The sequence below is a fragment of the Zerene cesonia genome, chromosome 7 (genome assembly GCF_012273895.1).
Source record: "Zerene cesonia ecotype Mississippi chromosome 7, Zerene_cesonia_1.1, whole genome shotgun sequence".
Taxonomy (NCBI): Eukaryota; Metazoa; Arthropoda; class Insecta; order Lepidoptera; family Pieridae; genus Zerene; species Zerene cesonia.
The window spans coordinates 3,324,211-3,343,482 of NC_052108.1; the positions used below are offsets into that span (position 1 = coordinate 3,324,211).

The following is a 19,272-nucleotide window of genomic DNA, read 5'->3' on the forward strand; positions in this document are numbered from 1 at the left end:
GTTATTTAAACATGCCTAAATTTATTCACCTTTTTGTAAAGCTTTTATAAAATAGTAGGTACTTGTAACTGTTAGTAGACCATAAGCAGTAGAATTGTTTAAATTAAGATCATCCTAAAGTTGGATTACATAAATCGTTATCGTTACAAATAAAATGTTCGAATCGATTTTAATAAGTGATAAGGGAAAGGAGATGTTATACATGTTTTAACCAAATTGGCCGAAAACAAAATTAGCAGATTTAGAAGTGATTTGAGTTATGTATGTAGGACTCGCTTATGCACAGATTGGGCCAGCTCGCACCGGGAAAGTACCACAACCCCACAAAAAACCGGCGTGAAATAATTGCATGCGACTGTGTTTCGTACGGTGAGTGGGGGAGTTGGAGGCCCGTTTCCTCAATCCATTTCTTTTTTCAAATCGTCAATCCTTTCCTTTCGCTTACCCCTTAAAAGCGGGAAGCGCATCCGCAGGCACTACCTCCGCGAATGTTCATGGGCGGTGGTGATAGTTTACCATCAAGCAACTCAGTTGCCCGCAGTTAAAAAAAAAAAATATTAAATTGTTATAACTAATTCTTGTAAGTCATTTTAATTAACTTACCCAGTCAGTTCCAACATCGATCCTCGTCGGCATTGGCCTCTATGTGGACCCTGCATGATGCTTGCAGGTCTTGACGACGCGCCCAAAGGATCGGAATGGGCAACGTCCTCCATTAAAAGCACCGTAGGTCCCCCCAAGCTGGTACTCCTCTTTGACAGCAAACTTGGGCCTTGCTTCGCTTGCCCACTTATGTCGCCTTTACTTGAAGACGTGTCCCCTTTGCTTGACTCCGCTTTACCCTCAGAGTCTGACATCACAGGTATTTCACCTCCTCCGTGCGTTGAACTAGAACTCTCTCTTCGGAACAAACCTATGATAGATTTCGGATGCTTTGGCTTCTCAATACCACCTATTTTAGTGATAGGTGTATGAGGGGTAGGAAAGAAAAAATAAATCAATAAGTTTAAAAAATTTGTAACGAATAAGTTAAGGAATTAATAGTCTACATTACTTTAGCTAACAAGAATGCTAGAGGTGGAAAGGATTAATTGTGCAATAATTAAAGTATTTTCTGTGTTTAAAATATGATGCGCTTATTAGCGATTATTTTTGAAAGGAAAAATAATTCAAGGGGTATAGTGACAATGGCGTAATTTTACCTACTTCGCAGGATACGTTAAATCGATCTAGTAACGTTTTAAAAAGTTGACGTGACTAAATAATACATTTATTAGTATAAAGAGGTATTTGTGTCTTAATTATCATTTACCTATTTAAACCAACTTAATTATTCTAGTCATATTTTTCAATATCCGCCAAAACAATCGATGATTTAAACGATATTTAAAATTGAATATAGGTATGCTTAAAAATTGTTACAAATTAGTATTTAGTACAACAAATCTACATACAATAAAAATATTAGTTCGTTAATAAAATTAATTTAATACCTAAAAATGTAGCAGAGGGTGAACTATAAGCCAAGTATTCCTTGTTAGACGCCCAAGAGGGGAACTCGAATTGTTTAAGGGCACCGGAACCCTCCGTTTCTTCGCGTTTCCATGGCAACATAGTCTCTGTAGCCGTTGGGGTTGCAACGCGCGCTTGTTCCGCTACTGTCATGTATGTATCTGAAAATATGGTTTATAATGTGACAGATTGAGAAAATTCAATAAACCATCATATAATAATAAATAACAACGGTCCTAAGATAATCAGTACTTCTTTAGGGTAAGGAGCTACAAAAGCTTACGAATTAATGAGTCTGGGACACAAATACAGATTATCTTTGTTTATATTTAATTAGGTAAAAATTTAAATGGTTATTACCGTTATCATCAGACATTCTCCTTTCATCTTCTTCGAGTATGTCCTCATTTGGAACTAAAAGAAAAATTTCCTATGTAAATGTGCAACATAACACGTTTATAAATATTATTATTTTGTGTGAATGGGCATGCGGCTAATGTTTGTTCCCATTGCTATATTTAAACCTGGCAAAATATCAAAAGATGCAGTTCTACATCTATGTGATACCAATATGGCAGTTGTTTATTGATGAAATGGTGCCATAAATAGTTACCTACATTATGCAATATTAGTCATAACGGCTATTATAAATAATTAAAAATACGATATCATACTTACGATACGAATAGGTAACACAAAAGCCATAACTCATAAAATACATATTATATCTACAATAAACAAAAATCAATACATTTAAACGCGACAAGATTAACATCGAACGCTAAATACGTAAATTGAACATTTATATCACAAAAACAACAAGAAGTATGCGAACAAAACATCTGAAAAGCTGGTGGTGCTATCTACGTTGGTCTCCATTAACACATACCAAAGTTGTACGTGGATCTGTCTCTTCTCCACGGTAAAGATTTTTCGACAGCCGTTGGTAGTATCTCTTCTGGTGTTTTAGCATACTGCTTAACGATCCGCGCTTTCAACGGATTAAATCCAGGCAAATTTGCTAACTGGTTCAGTAATGAACTACTGTTTTCTTTATGCGAAGATGTAGGGCTTATTTCTTTGTACCCAGCTGATACAATTTGGTAGCCAGTTGATGATTTTATCAGGAATTTTCGGTGCCACATGAAATTTGCCAGAAGGGAAGAAACCGACAATCAAACATAAATTATATAGAACAAGCGGATAGAGCAAGTAAATATACAAGGGAAACTCGCTACGGTTACTGTTGCTAGATATTAAAAAGTTCAAAAAGGTTGAAGTAGAGTAAACGTAGCTAACTTAATTAGAAAATAAAAATCTTCAGGAAGCAAGCTCTCGAGCGTTATAGTAATAAAACCTAAGTTTGCTTAGCATAACAAACTAATCCAAAAAGTATTTTATTTCGTAATGAAAAATAACTTCAAACATGCAGGAAGATGACAGTATAAAATCTTCCTTTATAAGATTAAAAATTTAGTTTATATACATACCAATTCACATAGATTTCCATTAGTATTTTATAATTTTAGTATTGTTAAACAACAAACAAAGCTACAAACATTTGTTAACAACATCAATATAATCGAATTTGAACTTGCTTAGAATTTATTTAAGAAAGTGAATGTTAATTCTCGTATTGATAATGTAGTATTTGAAAACAGAGCAAAAATGGTTATTAAATATTTCAAATATTTGTAATTGTCATTATTCATTATATTTATAATAGCTAATCATCAAATAATTATTTATCCTGTATTGTTAACAAATAGCGATCACACCAAATCATTATTTATCCTGTATTGTTAACAAATAGCAATCATGATAGCCATTTTTGCACAACGTTTGGAATGTATGTACTATTGTGAGCGCAATGTTCAAATTCAAAAAGGGATCACACAAACATGCAGAATACCTACGTGGAGATTTGGCAGTGAAGGTTATACCACCATCATCATTTTCCCGCCTTGGTGTCTCCTCATCCTCTTGCAAAACCTCATCAATATAATCTGTGCAAAAAAATATCGTTTTACATTTATTGCAACATATTTAGGTATAATACAGTGTATAAATATCATTGCGTTATCTGTTTTACTTATACCTAAGTGTGGGCAGCACATGCATTAAAATTAAAATAGCAGCGTAATAACTTAAAATTGTCTCATTAATAGAATAGATGTTTCGTAATATAAGAAGAGTTGTACATTATTCTAAATACGAGTGACACAGAAGCACAACGTTCTTGCAAATAATAAATACGATTAGATAGTATAAAATAAAATAAAAAATTGTACCAAAACCCACGCTTGCATGCGACTGACACTCGTGATATTAGTAAGTAATTTATTTAAGTACCTAATCTATAATACTTTTTTTTACCGTGCGTGAACTGTTTTGCCGAACCATTTTGCTGGAATTCTGGGAAGGAGACATGGTTTTTGCCATCCTGAAAAAATTAGTAGTAACTATGTAATAAATCATATTATTTACCATACCATAAAAAAGCAGTGGTGAGGACCTCGGACTTCAAAATCGATAAGTCGGTGTCCGTGACCGGGCGAGCGTGCAGGGAATAAATAGATTTTTCAATTTATCTGCACATGTGGATAACATCACCACTGCTTAAAACCGTGGACGGACGGAAGGAAAACATCGTGAGGAAACCGGCATGTCCAAGAATCAAAGGTTCGACGACATGTGATATCTGCCAACCCGCACTTGGCCAGCATGGTGGATTATGGTCTGAACCCTCATAGGAGGCCTGTGTCCCAGCAGTGGGAACATATATGGGCTGATGACGACGATTATTTACCACATTATGTTTTCATGGCAATGGCATGGTATATTAAATTATTTGTTCACAAATTCGTTTTTTATTGCAAAATGAAGAATATGAAATTGATATAAATATCAACTGGTGATGATGTATACTTGTTTTACTTGCGCAAGAAGCAAATTTTATATTTCGTTTTGGAATACCGCACGAAAAATATTAATGATATTTGCATAAGAGAATAATCCTGTTGCTATGAACCAGAGTCCTCGTAAATGACACATCTATTACGTTTATATTGTACTGCCATATTTGGCTGAAGTCCAAAGCATAATTTATGCCAATCGACCATAGGTCTGCTATCGCGATCGGTACTAGCGACTGTACCTACAGATTATATACCGCAAAGCTTTTCTCTAAATTGAAATAAAACGAATTCTTAAAAAGAGTATTAATAACCCGACTTACACTTTAAATTGTATAGGTTTTAACACATTCAACATGATATTAAGTTGATATGGTGATATGCAAAGATATTACAAATTTGTCCATAAAGAACTCACTCTTCATGTCATAGATACCCCTCCATTATTACAATATAAATTAATTTTGTAAAAGTGCAAATATGAACTTATTTAATTAATTTTATTACCTGCTTCCCACGCTTACTACGCTTATGGTGGTGTTTTCTATCGCCGACAAGCCTTCTTATGTTCATGTGCGTTTTGTAGTTCAACTGCATTCCTAAATCACGATCGTTTACGGCATGGCGGCTATAGCTTAAACGACGATGCTGCAAAAAATGTTATCCCAATTAACTACTGCGTAAAAATAAAGTCTAATCGTAATAAAAAGAAATGCTAAAATGTAGAGATGAGAAGAATAAATCCAAATGAATGAGGAAAGCTCTATCAACAACAAAATATCAAATTCTACCAGAGGAGTTCCAAAAGTAATCGAGGAATCCTAACAAAAAATATCCAAGTTCGGTTCGTCCGATTGGACGGATGCTTTTGAAAAACGTCTTTTTTAACAATGCAATAATTAAAACCCATTTTTATTACTTCAATATGTAAAATACTCATATATCAGAAAACTTTCATTGCAAAATTGCATTTATACTTTACTTCTTAGAAATTTGAGGAATGACAATAAAAGTAAAATGTTCTTAAATCATTTCAAAGTGTTTATCAAGTAATAACCAATTAATGAATTAATAATTCTTAACTTACACGTCTGTACGGTTTGCACAATTCTTCTGCAAGAAGGTGATGAATTCTAGCATCTGTTAAATCCTTTTTGGACGGATTATATTCCAGTTCTTGCATATCTATATTCCACGTTGACGAATCTAATTGACTGAAGCTTGGACTAGAAGATTAAGAAAATATATATATATCTTCTAGACAAGATAGAGAAAGCAATCTTCAAAGGTAAACCAATCTTTTAAATTCTACACTTTTGGTAGCCTTATCAAATACTGAGAAATATATCTACGGTTACATGACACCAAACAAACATTGTTGTCTCATTTGTATTTAAAACTAAAACCGTTCGAAATGATGCTCCAGTGGGGTAGGTACATGAAATGCCAGGTTTAGTATTTGAATAAAGTGTTTCTAAATTATATTACATTAAGGATGTTCTAGAATATACGTACCTTCCATTTAAATTTGCATTTGTATAGTTTTTAAATATAGCCGACATCGACTCTGCACCGGAAATGTTTCCAATAGTTGACGCATTTCTTTGCATATACTCTATTGCATCTCGCATAGCCAATTTGGAATACGTCTCTAGAATTTTTGGCTCGGCGCCCTGAGTAAAAATTATTTGAATTCCACAAAAGCAATCTATAAATTCTAGGTAATTTGTTAATGGATATTAGTGACGGCTAAATTGTGGAAATCTAGGATGAGATCGTGATAAAGGTGTTGTAATTTTTAAGAACATTATTCTTAAAACATCACATGCAGAATAGATGTATTCGGTAAAGTTATCAATTATTTGCAAATAGATATAAACTTTTGCTATGATTGTTAAGGATTTTTTTGTTTGGTGTACTTAATAATAGTTGTTAGAAAAATTGTATGTAGTAACTAAGTTTCGGAGTTATGTAATAAAAACAACAATATAAACAACGTTGTTAAAAATCTAAAGAAGATTCAAAAAATTCGACAAAAAATTTACTACCGCAGAATTTGTTTTTGTACGCTGTGGATCAAATGCCCAATTACCTTTATTAAAAATTAGACCTTAATTTATGGATAATTAGTAAAGGTATTTAGACTACATACAGCTACTGTACAGCATGAGCCTAAAACTTTTGTTGACTTAACATCAGATGTTCCTGTACCTGTTCCTTTGTTTGTTCTTACATAACAAAAACTAATTTCAACATTTAAAAAAAGTACCTGATAGTTCCTCAGCAAAAACGGCCTTATAAACCGATTATCGAATCTCTTGAATTTATCACGCATGTGATGATTTCCATGTTTACCCAAGATATCTTCTATGCCCGCCATAAGATGATCCATAAACTATAAAATATATAAACGTGTTAGTATAATTGTAAATTTATAAAAAGATACTACAATATGTATTTTGTTTACCCTTTCATGTATGCGTTCATTCATGGTAGGCTTTCTTTTCTCGACCGTCTTAACATTGAGTATCTTTACTAGAGGCTTTATTGTGATCCCTTGTATGAATACTGTGAAATAAATAACAGCTATCGTCGTCGTAACGAACATGGGTTGCAGTTTCACCACTTTCGGATCTATTAATAGCACCAGAGCGAACGCCACCGCACCCCTGAGACCTATATTTTCCGGAAAATAATTAGATATAAATTAGTGCTGGTTATTGAACACACCTATATGACTATCATGCTTATAACATTATATTATTTTCTATTTATATTGCTCTTTCAATAATATTGTAGCTACAAAATACTTGAAAGTCTGTTAAAGTATCATAAATAAAATGCGAAATGGCTACATATTAATTTAATATTGAAGTTATGAAGAAGCTGAACAATTCGATGTGTAGGTACTTGTTCTTCTCATGATATAAACGATGTCTTACCTCCATAAGACATGACAAACTTCTCCACAGTGTTTAATTTGTGCAGCCTAAACTTATTTGCTACTGCACTTAATATATACACACCTAAAACAAGAAAATTATTCACGATACCATAATAGATTCAAAGTAATAAATATACAAATAATAATTTATATTTTCGCCTCACCTATAATACGAAAAACGGAACAGAAAACAATTGTCAACAACACAAACCAAGTATTCCACACGTGATTATTATTAACAGTTGCAACACCAAGGAACATGAATATGATAGTCTCTGATGATGATGACAACATTTTCATTGTATATTTTATGGTGGTATGAGACTTGTGCGATATATTGGCTTCCACATAATTCTTCATCGTTATTCCGCAAAAGGTAATTCTAAAAAATACAATTACATTATTATTTAAAGCAAAATAGTGTTCATATTATAAGCAAGTTACATTGTGGCGAGTTTAAAAATCTCTTCTTCCAATATCTCTTATCAATGAATTGAGCTGGAACATTGAATTCCCTTGAAAAATAAGGTTTCAAGTTGATTACTGTTAAACTTAAGAAATAAAGTAAAATAAAGTAAAATAATATAGCAAAGTTTGAAAGAATTTTGTAGTTATACGATATAAAGTATTTTATCTCGTCTTCGACTTCATAATCGTGTAAGAAGAAAAACAAAACTTACGCCAGAATACCGCTCATGTGGAACATTTCAGCATTCAAATATGCGAGATATGCCATCACAAAGATGAAAATCGGCTCTATCACTCTCACTTCATGTGTGAACCTTGTTACAAGGCCAGTAGCGAAACCCCAAACTACACCAATACATGTACCACCAAATGCTACAACTATAAAAGACCCAAAGCCTGCGAGGAAGTCAGTGTACATTAGCTTCGATGGCCCCATTTCTCTGCAACAAAGTTAAAAAATAAGTTATTTGGAAATTTTTTTTCTGTGTATTAATTGGCCTACCGCCAAGAATTAATGGTAAGAACGAGGAGCTAATGAATATTTTATTAACTAATGTAAAATCTATCAAAAGTAATGAAATAGACCTTTTCCTTATTCAAAGTCGCTGCAACCAATGTTACATAAATTCCATCATTTTTTATTACTTTTACATTTGATTATACTAAAAGCATTCTAATTTATATTGAAATGGGCTTTTATTCTGTTACGACAATAATTCTCCGTATTTTTCGTTCACCGTATTATTATACGTAATGGAACATTTTGTCAAAAAATACAATTCACCTTATTTTTATGAAACAAAAGGTCATGCAAAGAGATAATGATAATAGTACATACGTGTAAGCTTCAAACATGTGATATAGAACAACAGTAACGGCGTCATTTAAAAGAGATTCTCCAAATACTACTATATACAATACTTCATCTACGTGAATCTCTTCAAAAACCGCTAGAACTGCCACCGGGTCCACAGCCGATATTAAAGCACCAAATAATAACATGTCCAAAAGAGGAGTTGGAAACGCGAACATGCCAGTCTGTCCACAAGCCCACAACGATAATCCTATAAATATTTTTATTCGCATAAAACAACATTAAAGGTCAAAGTTAGGCCCGATAAGAAAAATTACAATTGTCCTACTTACCAATGGTTAAAGTATTAAAAACTGTTCCAACAACTGCGAACAGCAGTATAGTTCCAAGGTGGTCAAAGAAAAGTCTGTTAGGCATAAAGTATCCTGCATCCAAAATAATGGGAGGGAGCATATACAAAAAAAAAGTATCAGGCGTAAGAGGTTGCACGTGAACACTATGTGTGCTTAATAGTAAAGCGCCAATAAGTACCCCCACGAAGATAAGTAGGCAGGACTCCGGAAAAATCTTCGACAGTCGTGGAGCCATATGAAATCCTGTAACAAGAGATAATTAATCTTTTATTTAACCTTTTTTATTTCAAAAATATATAAGTTGACATTTCTTGCATGTCGGTAGCTATGACTGATAATTATTTTTAATATGACAACAAAAAATACAAAAAAAAAATTGCATTAAATTTTCTAGTTTTAATATCAGTTTAGTGTTGTGAATCTTTTACTTCTTAATCATGGCAGAGAGGAAAAAATCTCCAAATAAAATAAGACATCACATAGCAAAGTCATATACAAGTATTTACGATATTTTTGTACAAACGCGTGAAAATGATACTAGTTATTCGAAAAATAAACAGGTATCAAACTTTCATGAAATGTTTAATGATCCGCATAGAAAATATTCAGAAATACGCGAGTCGTATACATTTGATAATACTCCATACGTTACTAGCGAAAAATATCATGCTCTCAATAAAAAATCGAGCGACAAATCAATTGTACGTTCAACCAGCACGCTCTTTTACGATCTCGACAATTTAGCAAAAAGACATTCATATCATTGTGGTCCGGATATAAAAATATCAACGAATAATATTGTTAATTTGGTCCAAGATTGTAGAAGCAACGGTTTTGATGGAAAATCAGATGAAAAAAAACAAGAATGTGCTACAGAGATACAAACAAGAATAAATGCGAAAGACAGTGTAGCAATTACAAAAAAAGCAAAAAAGTCATCTCCAAATGCATCCCTTATTTCATCTGAAATATATCTAAAAGACAATGGCTGTATTGACAAGAATTTTCAATTTAATGAAAAACAGCAAAAGTTTTGGTCATATGCCAAGTATCGTACTGAGTACACTAAACCTGTTTCTGAAGAAAAGCAAATTAAGAGAACGGATCGTGGTAAACGAACTGAAGATCCATGTCCATGTCAATTATTTTCATATGCATGCCCATGCACCGAAAACAAATCATTAACAGAATTAGCTGGGAATAGTAAAACTATTACAGTAGCTAATCAAGTCGTTAGTGCCATGAAAGTGGCGTCGTATCAAAAGGAAAAAGTAAAATCAGACATTGCTATAATTTTAGCGGATAAAGAAATAAGTGCAAGACCAAGCAATTTACATGCAGAATACGAAACAAAACTACACGATGAGGGAATAAGGCGTGTTACGAACCAGAATAGTTCAAACAATACATGTAATGAAATTAAACCTAATGGTAGTTGCAAACACAAGTTTAAAAAGCCTCGACAATATTTGTGTCCAAATTGTAATGAGAAAGTTGAAATGATAACTATAAGTGAACAAGAAGAAAGTTTAAAACTAAATTTATCACCCATCCATCGAACGCAAGAAAACTCCAGTCCAGCTCAGTATTCCTATGTCAGTAACATGAGCCAAAAAAGTAAGCCTTTAGCAGATAAAGATAGTTGCAAACATGAACCGCCTTGTGAACTTGTTCCTGTGTGTCAAATTCTACCTTGCGAACAAGTATATAGTAATTCTACCAAATGTTTTAAAGCACCAAAACTCAAGAATATGCCAAGAACAATAAAAGTCACTAAAGCTTGCCGACATCATCCCCCATGCACGGTCGCACCGTCCTGTCAAAGACTTAATGTATTAAAAAATAATTGTGAATATATTCCTCCCTGCCTTCACCGGCCACGCTGCATCAATCTACCTTTATGTGTACCTTTCTCTAAAACCCTGAATTACGATGAACTTGTAAATAAATCTACTAATGAAGACGACAATATGGAATACCCCGTTTATACTGCACCTAAATACGTTCCCACATACCAGAATGAGTCACTTAACAACAACATAGAACATCGTCATCACTTCCACGCAGCTCAGAATACTTGTGAATATGTGAGTGAATATGAACCACGATATTTTTTTGCACCTCAAATGAACTATGCTTCACCATCACGATCACCGTATCAAATGCCATGTGACTTCCCAAAATCGGATAAATACTGTCAATACGAATGTACAAATTTCAAACGAAACACAACGGTAGCGTGTAAAGAGAATGTCAGTGGCGACGCCATAATTTATATCAGAGATGTTGGCTGCCAATTTAGAAATAAACATAATTCAAAGGATAATTCATTGTTGCACTCTAAAGAGTATAACACTCTATTTGATGAGAACCATTCAAAAACTAGCAATTTCTATTCGAACTATCATACGCTACGATATGAAGATAAATTTACGAACCCATTATCATGTGGAGATCATTCCATGTCAACAGCATCATCGAGTTCTATTGAAATCGATGTTCATTGCCCATCCCACGGGAAAGATTCCAAAAAAAGTTGTGATACTAAACCGATAACGGGATTTGAACCGAGGCAATCACCCGTTGTTGCACATTGCGTTTTAGAGGACCCAATCTTAAACTTGTGTGCGTCCAAGTGCAACACTTTAAATAAAAAACGTCATAAATCACGAAAATGCCCACACACACATCCAGTATGCTCTCATAACTGTTTTCTGAGGAATAAATGCAAGAAAGTATTTTCTGTGAGGCGACGAAGAAAATCTCGACTTAGTTACCAAAGTATTTTCAACTTAAGCCCAGCGAAGCCTTCATCTCACAAAAATACGTTGTAGGTCTTTTGTTTTATTATATTTATATACTTCGTTTTATATTTGATAAAAATATAACGTTTGTTTGAATGTGAAATTTGTTTCTATGATAGCCTTCAGATGAATAAATGCAATTTATAGCTTTTTATTATACTATATTTAAGCTAAGCGCATGTAGCGCATCTATCTAATTCCACATTTCTATTTCGATTAGGCATTTAATAATGAAATGTTTACGAGCATGAATAAGCAGGTATAAACTTTACTGCAATGTCGTTCAAACCAAAGAGGATTTCTCAACACAGAGCAACTGACTTGTGTCGTAACGAATCTAATAATAAACTTCAGTGAGCAGACACTATGAGCTTTCATCATGAATATGCATATATGAAGTTACTAATTCTCTTATATCAAATGTCGAAGTAATTATTTAAACTCACTGTTGATGTTTTCTTGTTCTTATCTACGTGGAATTGGTTGTAAAAGAATTTAGGGATATAAAATATTACAATGGATTAATGTTTACTAGCTGTGACCCGCGGTTGAAACCGCGTAAGCGTGCTGCGTAACCGTATCCCGCAGGAATATCGGTATAAAAAGTGCCTATGTGTTATTTCAGTTGTCACGCTATCTACGAAGCAAAATAGTGTTATTATTCACCAATAGATGTCAGGAAAAAAAAACACGAATATGACATTATTTCAGTTGTCCAGCTATCTACGAAGCAAAATAGTATTATTATTCACCAATAGATGTCAGGAAAAAAAAACACGAATAAAACACGAATATGAAATTTTCTAAAAAAAAATTCTATCTAGATCGATTTATCGCCCCCGAAAACCCCTATATACTAAATTTCATGAAAATCGTTGGAGCCGATTCCGAGATTCCAATTATATATATATATATATATATATATATACAAGAATTGCTCGTTTAAAGGTATAAGATAAATAAATAAAGTCAAAACTATATTGAATTTAATAGATAAAGTATTTCTTGAAGAAACTGAGATGGTCCCTCGCGGTAAAATATCTCATGTCGATCTCTAGGCCTCTGTTAGTTAGCGACGTGAGAGAGAGACAAAAAAACAACCACACTTTTGAATATTTGTAGAATTAACAAAGATCTTACCTATTTTGGCAATGCTGGCAAAAAATATCCATACGCCAATTAAGAACGGCGTTTCAACGCGGTGGAATTCAAACGCGGCTATCACTAATGTCCTCTCCTTCTTGGGCTCTTCAGTGACCGGTAAATCTGTTGTTGTCTCCTGCTTTTGCCGTAGCTGGGTGCCCGGAGGCTCCCCGGGCAGAGGCGCCACGGGGCCCATGGGCCCGAAACCCAGTCCTGGATACGTTGAGATCCCATCGACTGCTATGGACGGACTTGTTTTTGTGGTGCTCTGGGAAACACATATTTTTATTGGTTATAACATTACTCACTTGAAAATATAACGAGCCAGCAGAATTAAAAAATAACATTTGGTAAATTGGGTCGAGCGAAAAAAAACAATGTTGGTCCTTTATTGTTAAGATAATGTGTTAATTTAAATGCATGAGTGGGATGTACGCTTCGATAAAAACTATAAAATTATATATTATACTAACATCTTCACCCGTTTACGTACATAATAAACAAATTATTCTAATATTGAACATAGCAAACAAATAAACAAATTATTCTGCTACATTAGTAGAATCGATAATTTAAAATATGCTATAATCACTATCATCATGTAATACTGATTTTCAACACAATTATAGAGTCAAAGTCTCAAAATGTGTGTTGCAATTAACTTTAATTAAAGCTTACTTTGAGACTAATATATAGGAGTATTATATACAGGTATATTTTTATAGTCACTTTTCCTATGCGGTATCGGAACAATTTTAAATATTATGTACATACATATAATATATTTGTATGTACATAATATTTATAACGCTAAATCGCAACTATGAATTGCAGACAACAAAGGCATCTATACATAAAATAAATTCTGGGATGCTTGTCGAATATTTATATGACAAATGGAGGAGAATATATGGAGGATATACCGGATTATCAAATTCTGTGTCAGCATATTACAGGAATAGTCTCCAAAATATTTCTATTGTACTTGCCTGCGTTGCATATTTGTCATTATGTTGAAAATCTTTTCGAAGAAGCATCAGGGCCATATTTTACAAGGTAACGACGATATATCTACAATTACTATATTTATTTACCTTCGTAAGGGGTTTGATAAATTATTGCACACTTATATACAATTATTAATACCTTATAAATGCAGTGCTTAAATTAGATCGTATTTGTTATTAAATGATTTTAATTTGTAACTCTAACGCCGGGTCTACATTAGGGACTATAGCAAATATTTGCCAATGCCAAAACTGGACTATATTAACGAACACAAAATGAACAAAAAAAAGCACCAGTTTTGTAATGAAGGGAGAATTCTGAAAATCATTTCATCCAGTCGTTTTATATAGACAAGAACACCGGCCCATAGACCGTTTTCAACCAACTACAAAAAGGGAGGAGGTTATCAATTCGACTTTATTTTGTGTAGTTCTTTCCTCATAACTTTTTTGAGTGAACCGATTTTTATCTTTTTTTTATTTAAAAGCTGGTGCCTGCCATGAAATTCTAATTAGTTTTGACAATATGAAGGCGGTTCTATTTTTTGTTAAAAATAATTACTAGCCCACTAAAGTAGCTCTCAATATAACTAAGAAAAATAAAATATGTTTTTCATTGTATGCCTTTCTTTGATATGAAATAAAATAATATATGCTATAATATTTTGATTAGATGGTCTCTCTTTGTCGGGATGGCAATCGCGTTGCGCTATTGCTGAATTCTTGCCAGCCACAAGCCATTGAGGGTATATCTTGACCTTTAGCCAGACATTCTTTGTTCTATAACTTTCTTCTTGAACATTCAACTTATAATGGACGTTTAGATCGATTTTACTTTATTTATTTTACGATCTTCTAGATTAGGTACTATAATATAAAATTTGATAATGTATCAAACATCATTTATTACACAAATTTTTGATTTGTATTTGAATAGCGTTAATTAAAAGTAAAGTATGAAATATTTGTTTTAAATTAGTGTTTATCTCTCAGGTCCTATTCATGTGTAAAAATTCGTTCAGCGTTTGAAGCCTGTATGTAAGAAACATGTAAAGAATAACTAAGCAGGAACATTACCTACATCCTATGTAGTTAAGTTATTCCTTATATGTTTATATAGATCGTAATTAACGTGAGTAATTATGAAAAAGGTATAAAATACACATATTTATACAAGGTGTGCATCACCTATTGGTTTAAATCTAGTCAGTGTACCTCTATGTACATACGACAGACATTATAGACTCATGAGACTCTGGTCAACCAAATATTAGATTAGATTTGAATAGATTTATACGACATACAATAATATCAAAATTTGCTTTGAGAAGTAAATATTAAATTAAAATCAAGAAAAAAAATCGTGTCATATTATATACTTTTTTTACTATCTTGTAATACAGCTGTTCCTGTATCTCGTAGTAGGTATATACATGTGTGAAGAAGACTAACTTCTATATTTAACTGCTTCCATTATTTCTAAATTTCACATGTAAAACACATGTTAATATATTCCAATACACTGGTGTGTTCAGATAAGATAACAAAAGAGAAAATAATATATTTAGCTATTTAAATATGCGCAGACCAATAAAATACGTATATAGCCTCCATTTTCTCGGCCATAAACTTATTCATAAACATTTTGTTTATGCCGTCAATTCTATAATCGATTATATTCAACGAAGGTCAACACACAGCCATGAAAACACGTGCAATATTTTACTTGCATGAATATTTCGCTTCAAATATTTGTAAGCAAAAATAATATAAGCTTACATTTTAATGCGCTCTCAGAACGAGGTTCTTAAATAATAATGAGTGATTGACCGCTTACTGCAGTAGTTAGCAGATGACTGTAACGATTGAAAATGTAGATACAAAATACAGATAAAACTGAAAATTAAATTGATTAGTGTAACGAAAGTGAAATGCACCATGTAAGATCAATACCTATGTTAGAACCATAAAGTAATCGCGTTCCTTAATATGGTGATGATGGTTGAGTCAAACATTGAATAAAAATAAAATAAATATAAATTTCATGTATTATTTATACCATGGCACAGTCTAATAATAATATATCCCTACACTGTGGCGATAGCATGTGTAGATTAAAGATCAAAAACAATTCTCGAAAGTAAAGAAAGAAAAAACAAGATTTGACTGGCAGTATTTCCAACAGTACTTAATAAAAAAGCAAATTTGAAATAGGTATTAATTAAAAAAAAAATAATTATAATATAGGTACTGATCATGCTATATTTAAGATTTGAATATATCGTATAGGAGAAATTTAACTTTCCATATCTGGAAATATATTGACTTTCAGCATTTAAATCTACACATATTCCTCTTCTCCTTGTTATACATAAGTATGATAACTAAATCGAGCTTTGGCAACATATTGAGAGTTCTAATCTTTAACCGATATTTAGACTAACAGATTTACGATGCCATTTAAAGTTTTACAAACTTTTAAGGAAACGACCGTGAAAAGTAATGAGCTATTCTGAAAACCAATAAAATTGATTATTTGTGAAGGCAGTGAATGGTAAAATATGTATACCTTTGTGTGTTTGTGTTTTATCGTTACCACAGATAACATAATAGGTAATCATAGGTATCTCAAAGTAATATTTTTAAAAACATGCCCTTACTTTCAGCTTTTTTTGCTTTTATTATTTACATATTACCGCATACTTACTTCGATAGGATTTGAGTTAGCAATTGAGAGAAGAACAGCGGCAGTGAGCAGGCCTAGCGAACGCCTGCACGCCCGCCGGCTCAAATTGACGCCATGCTTTAGCGACGTCATATCTTCTAATCCAAATCACGTCCCACACATTTATCTAAACCAGTTTACTTCTTATTTCTTGTGCATTTTGATTTATCACAAATATCACTAACATTTAACTGTTCAGTACTGCGGACAACGATAAAATGTTCTCAACTCATGTAGGTTAAAAATTCTATAATTCGCGATGCTGATAAGTTGAAAGCATAGTTAATTTTATGGCTATACGTCGCTATTCTTATATAATGGATCCTTTATGAGATAAATTAACGTTAAATGATTTTATATCGTAGGTAAATTTTTTTTGTTTACTTTTTATTCAAAATGTAAAATTTCTTTCTTATTTGTATATGATGCGCTCAAAAATCGAAAACACTCATTAAGCTAAAAAAAATTGTTCATATTGAGTTCTGGTTCTGGTCCTAATGAAAAGGCTCCTAACGCGTTGTGGCAATGAAGGAATACCACGACGCGTTTTGGGCGTTAGTTTATTTACCATAAAAAGATTGGCTTACGAGGACGGGGTTAGAAGACTACTAAACCTTGAATGAGCGTTTACAGTCTTTGAGCATAGGATACATTATATATTACATACAAATAAAATTATCGAGGCGTTATACAGCCTCATTAAATAATCTAAATACAACCAACTCGACTATAAGACATTTGATATAGCATCTTCCATTTAGAATAAACTTCTGTACTATCTTACACATAAATTTTTTGTAATTTGTCTTATTTTCGAACGATTTAAATTAAATACTTAACAAAATAATGATTGGTAACCCTAACTATTCATATTTCAAACGGAATACGCTACGACGAAATTTAAGATGATTCCACGAAACCTTTGACCCTAATTAATTATTATTGAAATGACTCGCTATTTGTTTTTCTAAATTACACGCTCGCTTTGCTCGTTATTTATAGAACGTCATAAGTATCAATTCTCTACTATGTACATTTGTGTTTATTAATTGCATCTTCCAACTAAATCTTTAAATTAAATTAAGTATAAATAGTACCTATGAATCAACCTTGACTTAAAATGGACGAGATTTTTCACTGTACAAAACTGAAATGCGCTAATACTACCTGGACATATTTAAGACAAACGACTTTCTTAACAAAAACATAATTAGGGTGTCATAAACAAAATTTAATTTAAGCGATACAAAGTGAACTTCGTACGTAAATGTCACGAGAATAATTAATACGTTTCACTATGAAGGAGATTCAAGATAAGTATTCAAGGAGAAGGGACAAATGGCGCCCGGTTGGCGCCGCAAAACCCTCGAGAATGTTAGCGCTCCAGGACATTCAGTACTCCAGTCTCCAGCATGTGTAACCTATTATAATATCGCTTTATTATTCCAGCAAGTGGCAATTATTATTACTAGTACATGGCCGCGATGGCTACATCAATTTGTTTTACTAGCGTTAACCTTGAATGGTTTAATAATGTTACAATTATAGATAAGGTTAATGTGAATATTACATAGTAATTTGCGCTAAGTTTAGAGCAAGTTCTATACTCGTTTGATTTTACTAACGCGTACCTAAAATAATAAAATGAAGAAAAATATGTTTTTTTATAAAAAGCAAGTACAAAAATAGTTCCAATTTAGTTTTCATAAGCATAATTTTTAAAATAAGTTTACCATTATATTGATTAGCCTTAATTAATGATATTTACAGAAACTATGACTGCTTCATTTCAAATTCCTATTCAAAGAACAATATCTTCCTGTAAATAGGGAAATTAGGCCACGCGGAATCATTTTAAACTACGACGTAGACACGTAGACAATGTAGAGGCGCTTCGTAGTAGCACAGATAACATAATATACACTAGTAATAGTAGATAAGGTTGATAAGCTTGTTTTATATTATACTAGACTGCTGCCCCGGCTCCATCCGACGTGATATTTTTTGTTGTTTCAAAATTTTTATAGTTAATATTCCTATCGAAATGGAAAAATATCTAACAAAGCAAAAATCGTTCAAATCTATTCAGCCGATCTTCATAGATTATTATTATCGATGGATATTAGCTATACTTAGTCGCTTATGTAATATAACATATTAAGTAATACGATGTAATGTTTGCCCTTCAGAAATAATAAATAAATTGATTTTGTATGTATATATTATATAGGAATTTTTATCATTGTAGCTTCAAATATAATGGTTTATTTTAATTTAAACGGTTTTATATTCAACATGAATAATTAATTATTCATTGAAATGGAGTTGTGCTATTCAAATAACTTTACCGATATTCGAATTCCAGCTAGCTTTGAAGTTCAGAGAATGTGCCGAAAATGATCAATAGCATTCATCAGCAGGGCGAGTGCTCTGACAAAGTATCATACAGTTTTAGCATATAGTATAACCATATTTTGAGACACGACTTCAGTCAATTGTACTTAATTTTTGAGAAATAAAACATATGTTTTGATGGCATCATCACAGCTTCTTTGAAGGAACGTGGGTAAGATTTTTTATACTAATA

At 32.6% G+C, this 19,272-nt stretch overlaps 1 protein-coding gene across 1 annotated transcript in view; it reads right to left on the bottom strand.

Moving 5' to 3' along the window:
* The window catches only part of LOC119828255 (sodium/hydrogen exchanger 3), a 29,296-nt gene that overhangs the window by 2,703 nt on the left and 7,321 nt on the right, over positions 1-19,272 (bottom strand). The window contains exons 2-19 of the mRNA XM_038350362.1: positions 16,668-16,947; positions 12,951-13,221; positions 8,986-9,249; positions 8,678-8,903; positions 8,052-8,279; positions 7,536-7,753; positions 7,370-7,453; positions 6,895-7,103; positions 6,697-6,822; positions 5,943-6,100; positions 5,515-5,653; positions 4,935-5,075; positions 3,889-3,955; positions 3,429-3,518; positions 2,402-2,602; positions 1,873-1,926; positions 1,494-1,673; positions 604-952 (exon numbers count right to left, since the gene is read on the bottom strand). Of these exons, the coding sequence (XP_038206290.1) occupies positions 604-952; positions 1,494-1,673; positions 1,873-1,926; positions 2,402-2,602; positions 3,429-3,518; positions 3,889-3,955; positions 4,935-5,075; positions 5,515-5,653; positions 5,943-6,100; positions 6,697-6,822; positions 6,895-7,103; positions 7,370-7,453; positions 7,536-7,753; positions 8,052-8,279; positions 8,678-8,903; positions 8,986-9,249; positions 12,951-13,221; positions 16,668-16,778 (3,116 nt within the window). The 5' untranslated portion in view covers positions 16,779-16,947. The remainder of the gene's footprint in view (positions 1-603; positions 953-1,493; positions 1,674-1,872; positions 1,927-2,401; positions 2,603-3,428; positions 3,519-3,888; positions 3,956-4,934; positions 5,076-5,514; positions 5,654-5,942; positions 6,101-6,696; positions 6,823-6,894; positions 7,104-7,369; positions 7,454-7,535; positions 7,754-8,051; positions 8,280-8,677; positions 8,904-8,985; positions 9,250-12,950; positions 13,222-16,667; positions 16,948-19,272) is intronic.